At 46.1% G+C, this 7,771-nt stretch overlaps 1 protein-coding gene across 1 annotated transcript; it reads right to left on the bottom strand.

Annotated features, from left to right (window-relative positions):
* Positions 1 to 4,137: 4,137 nt before the first annotated feature.
* On the bottom strand, positions 4,138 to 7,092 carry LOC123051562 (CBL-interacting protein kinase 2). The gene is made up of 2 exons (XM_044474470.1): positions 6,794 to 7,092; positions 4,138 to 6,021 (listed from the first exon to the last, which is right to left on the bottom strand). Exon 2 carries the CDS (start codon positions 5,690 to 5,692, stop codon positions 4,322 to 4,324), a length of 1,371 nt encoding a protein of 456 aa, XP_044330405.1. The 5' UTR covers positions 5,693 to 6,021; positions 6,794 to 7,092; the 3' UTR covers positions 4,138 to 4,321.
* Between the last annotated feature and the right edge of the window lie 679 nt (positions 7,093 to 7,771).

Genomic DNA, 7,771 nt, shown 5'->3' with positions numbered 1-7,771 from the left:
CAAGCTTATAACAAGGAAAAGAAACAAAAGAAAACCGGTAAAAGAACAAAAGAAACCAAAGAAAAGAGAACGAAGAAACAACTGGACCAGTGCAACCATTGTACATGAAAGAAAAAAACAATCCATATAACAAGCGAACCGAACAAGTGCCCGAATGAGAAAACACGTTAATGCGGCGGCCTATACCTGCGGACTCTTTAACTTCAGAACGAGAAAACGCGTTAATGGGCCAGCCTATACCTGTGGGCTTTCCAAGATCCACGTTGACGCAGGTGCGTGCTGGTAGAGGGGATCGGCCGCTCGCTGCCGGGAGCACCTATAGGCCGCTCGCTGCGGCGAAATGCCGGCGCTTCGCACAGGAGCAGCTAGCGTGGGCCGGCCCATTTACACTGGCACGCGGCGGAACGTTCCCGAGATGAAAAATCGCAAAAAAGAAATTAGCGCTAGCGCTGTAACTTGAACACGCGACTTCGCACTAATTGGCCTGCCATGCAAACCACTGCGATGTAGACATTCTCATGTGCAATTAGCAGCGCGACAGTTAAAGACTACAGACAATTTATTGGGTCGAACCGACGACCTCCTACAACTGAATTTTTCAAAATTATGTATATCTTCTTCAAAATAAAAACATTTTCCGAATTTTCGTACAAATTTTGTGAAACATGAACATTTTGATGATGTGAAATTTTTTGTAAAAGGGGAACATTTCTTGAATTTTGAACAAAAAATAAAAATGTTTATATTTTTAAAACTTCCAGAACATTTTTTGAATTTGTGAATTTTTTTGAAAAACATGAACTATTATTGAATTTGTGAACAAATTTGGAAAGCTGGAACTTTTCTTCAATTCGCAAACATTTTTTGAATCTTGAAAACAAATTTTGAAACGGTGAACAATTTTAAAAAATTCTGAACAAATTTAGAAGCGTGAACAATTTTTTAAAGCACGAACATTTTTTGAATCTTGAGAACATATTTTGAAACGGAGAGAAATTTTGAAAAATTCCGAACAAATTTGGAAGTCCGAACAATTTTTTAAAGCACGAACATTTTTTGAATCTTGAAAACATATTTTGAAACGGAGAGAAATATTGAAAAATCCCGAACAAATTTGGAAGCGCGAACATTTTTTGAATATGTGAACAAACTAATTGAAATTCAGTACATTTTCTGAATTTCAGAAGTTTTGTACTTTTTTGTGTAACGAGAACAAATTTTGAATTTTGAGAACATTTTTTGGAAACACAAACAAAATTTAAATTTTTGTTTTTTTAAAGGAAGAGAAGAAAAGAAAAGGAAATAAAAAAGAAAATCATAAACATTTTGTAAAACTACAAACATATTCTGAAACAGAAAAATAAACTTGAAAAAGAAAGTGAAACAAGAAACAAAAAACGAAAAAATGAAAAAGAAACGGAAACGAAAAAAAGAGAAATAAAAAACAATAGAAAGCCAAAAAAACCAGAAAAAAATGATACAGGAAAAAAAGACGGTTCAGGGAACCTTCTGGAAGGTTCCCAAAACCGGTTTGGATGCATTATATGTGGGCCGGCCCATTTCTGTCGCTCGCTACGCTGCCCCTGTGCGATTGCTCGACAGTTTGCCGCAGCGAGTGGCGAATAGGATTTTCCATCGGCGGCAGTGGTTTGCCGTGATAGTCAAGGAAACTACCTTGAGAGTACGACCCTAGTGATCGCGGGTCTCGATGATCTAGCGATATTGGAGGCCGTAGCCTGCAGAGAGGCTCTAGCCATGGCAGAAGATCTTAACTTGCAGAATTTGGTTGTCGTCTCGTACTCCAAACAAACTATAGCAAATATTACTCGAGGTGGTAGAGTAAAGAATGGGTCCATAGTCCATGAGCAGTTTTGTTTCAATGTAATTTCTCTTTCGAAGGTGGTGCTGTTAATTATGATGTACATAGGTTAGCCAATCATTCACTCTCCCTAGGTCTGGTCAGAGGCGTCACACAGACAACCACATGATCTGAATTGTATCCCACACTTTATGATTTTTGATAAATAAAATTGGCTTTACCCCTAAAAAAAGCTATAAGCAAAAGCGAGATATAGGTATTTCCAGAAAATAGCTGCTTCATCCATCGCTAATGAAGCTGCTGCTGCTCTGGTCCAAGCCTAACCTGACAACTACCTTTCGCCCAATGACCACCGTAGCTTGCAACACCAATACTCTCCCATCCCCTCACGGTGGGGGCCGCGCAACCAAGCCAATAAACCACCCATCGTCCTCCTCCTCAGCCCCCATCATCCAGACTCCTGGGGTTTGCATTGCACCGCCACCACCCACGGCCATGGGCGACCCCTCCATCTGCATCTGCCTGGGCCGAAACCTGAAAGCAACTGAAAACATACAGCAATTATTGCTGCCCTGCCCCAACGCCAGAACCCGCAAGTGCCTTCCTGAACCGCTGGCGATGCAAATGCAATTGGTAGCGCCATTATGGTTATGGCCTCATCTCCACAGCGGAGCCTTTGTCTGCATCTCTTCAGCCTAGTAGAGAATGTTCTGGAGAGATAGATCTTGTCGTTGGTTGGGTTTGGAGGTGGTGCACCGCTCACCCATGGCGAAAACAACAGGCAGACCATGGTGGTTTGATTGTTAGCAAGAGGTGAAAGAATCAGGCAAAAGAGTTTTTGACGCTACACAAAATTGTTCGTCCATGTGTCAAGGAAGTCTGTCTGCATGTGGAAGACTTTCTTACACATGTTTGTACAAGTTGCAATCACTTTTCTTGTTCTAACTTTGAAGTAAGAGGTCAAACTGTACTTCATAGATTATCCTTTTTTCATCGCTGTTTTACATAAAACAGAGCTGGCCACATAATACCTGAACTCTCTGGAGATTAAACTTGACGAGTTTATCTCTCTACCAAATTGCTAGAGGATAACAAGCAAAAAATTGAATCTCAAAACTTCAGGTTCATCACTCACATCACACCTACCGGTCAATTCAATCATTCAGTTAGGTGGACTGAACTTTGGACTACAAATGCAGGAAACAACTACTACAGTCTACAGCAATTCCCGGGTCTTTGGCTCAGGTGCTTCTACGCAGTAATCTGCACCAGCCTTTAGTCTGGAATCTTATTCAGCATCTTGCTGGCTTTTGTAGCTGTAAAATAATGCCACCTGCAACAGTTCTCAAACTGCAAAATGTTGCACCTGGCACAGCGTGGAAACTACTCCCACTTTAACTTTACAGAGGGAGTACTGCTTTAAGTTTTCCTCTTTGTATCTGTGAAGCAAGAGGGCATCTGGAACTCTATTTCTCCTTGATAAAGATTGTAACCGTGAAGCAAGAGGGTTTTCTGCCTTTTCTTTTCTATTTCTCCAAACCCACGAGGGAGGAAACAACTACAGGAATATGCCCGAATCTCGCCTCAGGTGCTTCTGCGCAGCGATCGGCACAGTACTGTTCTTAATCAGTAGTAGTATCTTCATAGCTGTAAATCGTCTACAAATCAATCATTCAGTTAGGTGGACTGAATTTTGGACTACAAATGGAGGAAACAATCAAACAACTACAGTCTACAGCGATTCCCGAATCTTTGCCTCAGGTGCTTCTGCGCAGTAAGCAATCTGTACCAGCCTGTAGTCTGAATCTTATTCAACATCTTGCTAGCTTTTGTAGCTGTAAAATAATGCCACCTACAACAGTTCTCAAATTGCAAAATGTTGCACCTGTCACAGCGTGGAAACTACTGCTTTAAGTTTTCCTCTTTGTATCTGTGGAGCAAGAGGGTATCTGGAATTTTGGACTACAAAGTTTTCAATCACTAGTTGTATCTTCATAGCTGTAAAATAATGCTACTGCTTCCTACCCTTTGCAAGTGGCTACATAGAACAAATCTTTCAATTTGTCTCTGGCCCATATCATGCTGTCTACAAAACCATATCTCTTCGGCCTTTAGGTAAAGTCCGTTAGCTACCCACCAAAGAAGATTTTAATATGTCACCCTCTAGAGTTCTCAGATCACAAGAATGGTGGATCTAATCATGATGCATGTCAAAGTTAAACAGTAACAAGGCCGAGATCAATTCTTGAGCAAAAGAACACCTCCCGTACACAAACGCACTGTCCTTGGAAAGACTTTTTGAACAATGACTTGGCATCTGTTCTGAAGACACCATGCTTTTAAATAAATCTTCATCGAAAGATGATAACTGAAGTTTACACAGACATCACTAGGGGAATGCAAACGAATAGCAAACATGGATAATAAAAATTACAGAAACACACGGACGCCTGGTAATTGATTGCCTCGAGTTGCAAAATGTTGCACCTGGCACAGTTCTTCTTAACATGGTTGCTGCTGTGGCTGCGGCTGCGGCTGCGGCTGCTGCTCGCCTTGCCACGCCCAGACTATGTCCTTGAGCGCTGGCCTCATCTCCTGGTTCAAGACCTTCTGGTACTCGATAGTATCACCGTTTGTCTTCTTCAACTCCACGAGATGGAAGTCAGGGGTGACCTCAAATATCTCAGCATCAATGGACATCACACCTTTCCTTCCAGGCTTGAAGCTTTCCATCCTCATCATGCCACCATCTTTCTTGACGAGCTTCAGTCGCATGCACTTTGCGATGTCCTCGATCTTTGACACGATCGTCGAAGCCGAGTTGGTGGATGTGAACTTGGACTCCCTCTTCTTGTCATTGTCCTCAAACATACCGGAGAGGTCGAGTCCAGTTGAGAGGGAGATTATATCAAAAGCATTCAAGTTGGAGAGCTTTTTTGCTTCTTGTTCCTTGCCCTCTGTTGCTGAGTTGCTGCAGCTCAAGGAATCAGAAGTCGCAGTCATGTCAGCAGCAGGAACGGCATCTTTTGCTTGTAAATTGTATCTGAGCAGCTTTGCATCTAGACCCTTCCTGAACCAAGGATGTTCCATGATTCTCTCAATCGAGATCCTTGTGCTGGGGTTAGGATCAAGAATCCTTAGCAGAAGCCTTCGAATGTCTGAAGAGAACCAACTCGGGCATTTGAACTCTGCTTTCCCAATCTTCTTATACATATTCATCAGATTCTTATCTTGGAAAGGGAGATACCCAGCCAAAAGCACAAAGAGGATCACCCCGCATGACCAGATGTCAGCCTTGGCGCCGTCATAGCCTTTCCTATTGATTACTTCAGGAGCAACATAAGCAGGCGTACCACAGGATGTGTGGAGCAACCCGTCAAGCCTTCTGCATTCAGAAATGGTACTGAGACCGAAATCTGAAACTTTCAGGTTGCTGTTCTCATCAAGAAGAAGGTTCTCAGGCTTCAAATCACGGTGATAGACGCCCCTGCTGTGACAAAAGTCAACCGCGCAGATCAGCTGCTGGAAGTACTTCCTTGCAGCATCTTCCTTGAGCCTTCCTCTCTGAACCTTGTTAAACAGCTCACCACCCTTCACATGCTCCAACACAAAGTAAATCTTTGTTTTGGTCGCCATGACCTCATACATCTGAACAATGTTTGGGTGCTTCACCAGCTTCATCACAGAGATCTCGCGCTTGATCTGATCCGTGAGCCCGCCCTTCAGAACCTTCTCCTTGTCGGTCACCTTGATGGCAACGCTCTGCGAGGTCTCGATGTTGCGGGCATGGTAGACCTTGGCAAAGGTCCCCTGCCCGAGCATCTTCCCCATCTCGTACTTCCCCATCAGAATATTCCCCTTCTGCTCTCCCATGACGGCAGGCAGATGTATGCTACGCACACAGAACAGCAGCAGCGAACCCGAACCTTGCAAGGGAGCCTGCGGGCGCTAGATAGCCTCAACCGTCCCCTCCGAGGTGGTAATCTAAGATGATGGTTGAGATGCCACGTCGAACCCCATTGTGCAGAAGCACATGGAAGAAGAGGTGTGTTGTGTGCTGCTGTGAAGCGGTGTCATCAAGGTCAATCAAAGCAGGAACAGGGGTGGCTACCCTGCCGATTCCCTCGCAAGGTAGCTCTCTAGCATGCAAACACATCTCTCTGCATTCCCTAAGATGGTTCCTCCTTGTGGAAATCCAGGTACTGTCAATCAAGAAAGTAAAGGCATAACGTTAGCCATGGAGCAATCTGTAGTGGAGACAAATCATTCCGAAACTAGAAGATTCTTCTATATGCAGAAGAAGGGAAAAATCCCGAAATTAGAAGATTGTTCTATATGCAGAAGATGGGAAAATAAATCTCTTCCGCATACAGGACCACAAGCATATCATACCATAGAAAGTCGGAAACGAACGAAAAGCTAACTTGCATCCCTTAGCCGGATTAAGAGGGGTCTAAACTGCCATCAGATGCGTCCCTTAGCCCGATTAAGAGGCGTCTAAACTCCAACCAGATGCGTCTCTCAGCCGGATTATTAAGAGTGGTGTAAACTGCAATCAACCAGATGCGGTTGTCCAACTTTCTATGGCACCTAGCTGATGGATCTGTTTATCTCCGCGCATAACCAACCTATCACGCCAAAACTTTCTCACTGCCAAAACAGAGGAGACAAGGCCCGGAAACGCGCATCTGACCAAGGAGCTAAACGAGGCAACCGGCACGAACGAACAACAGGAGAAGGAGAAGGACTATCTCCGCTCTGCACATAGAAATCTACTGCCAACTCCCGAGGAAAAAACAGGTGTTTCAGAGACCGCAGACGCACCAAATCGACGAGCCCCCTAGAGCCTAGATGACATGTTTCGGCCCGCTAGATGACATGCCTCGCGCACACAGGTCGCAGACGACGAATCACTACCAAACATAGGGACTGCACTGGAACCGAAGACAGAAGCAGGGAGGCGTGAGTCCGTACCAGATCCCGGCGGCTGGCGACGCGAACGGAACCGCAGCAGCAGCCCCGGAGGTGGCTAGATCCCTTCCCTTCCTCCGCGAAGAATCGGCAGCGCTCGCGAGGAGGGCGGCGGGGTAGGTCTAGGGGAGGGAGGAGGGAGGAGGCGGATGCGTGGGCGGCGGGGCTGGGAGACGGCGGAGTGGTGGCAGATTTGCGGCTCTTCTGTTGGGGGTGGGAGGTTGAGTTTGTTTCTTCCTTTTTCTAGAGTCTGGTGTGGTGCGAGGGAGAGTGTTGTGCGGCGAAAGGTTCAGCTTGAGAGGCGGCTCCGTTTTATACGCGCCGCGGCGGCCAACCCCCCGCCCGCTAGGGATGGATGGATCCGTTCTCGCCGAGAGGGAGAGATATTCCTGCCCCGCAAACCGCCCACCCACCGCCCGCAGCTGTGGGCCGGTAAAATTACGTCCCCGCGGGGCCCGCCAATAATGCGCTGGCCTGTCCGCTGCTGCGACGGACGGACGGACCAAATTAGATCGGCCCGCTGCACCCTCCCACGGCCCTCCTCCGCCGTCCGTTCGGCCAACGAACCGGGTTTCGTATGTCTACGTGTGGATCCCGTGCCTGGCCCTTGTTTTACGTGCGTGATGCTACTCCATAATTGTAGGGTCGCAGCCAAGGATCTTCTTGACCCGCGGCTGTAATTTCTTGCGGATTTTGTAGCAAAGCTCTAGCTGGCCCGATCGTGCTAGATGGCAATGTGCCAGCTTCGAAATCGAAACATCGGGGAATAATACTACTGTTTTTCCTTAGGGGAATAATAGTAATAGTACTGTTGAGTGGCGAAATCCAAAGTATTTACTAGCGCCAGATTTGCCCGCAAGAAGAGTAATAAATAAATAAAGACGCTACGGCGCAACGCGGCCCTACGCCGTCCGATCGGCATGCCTGAGGTCACGAGGATGCCATGGCTAACATGGGGTCGTACGGCCCGTCGCGCCTTAG

The sequence above is a fragment of the Triticum aestivum genome, chromosome 2D (assembly GCF_018294505.1).
Source record: "Triticum aestivum cultivar Chinese Spring chromosome 2D, IWGSC CS RefSeq v2.1, whole genome shotgun sequence".
NCBI classification, from domain to species: domain Eukaryota; kingdom Viridiplantae; phylum Streptophyta; class Magnoliopsida; order Poales; family Poaceae; genus Triticum; species Triticum aestivum.
Note: the sequence above shows the minus strand (reverse complement) of the source record. Positions and strands in the feature narration are given on the sequence as shown.

Excerpts from the sequence above, each read along its gene's own strand:
- LOC123051562 (XM_044474470.1), bottom strand. The coding sequence starts at position 5,692 with ATGGGAGAGCAGAAGGGGAATATTCTGATGGGGAAGTACGAGATGGGG.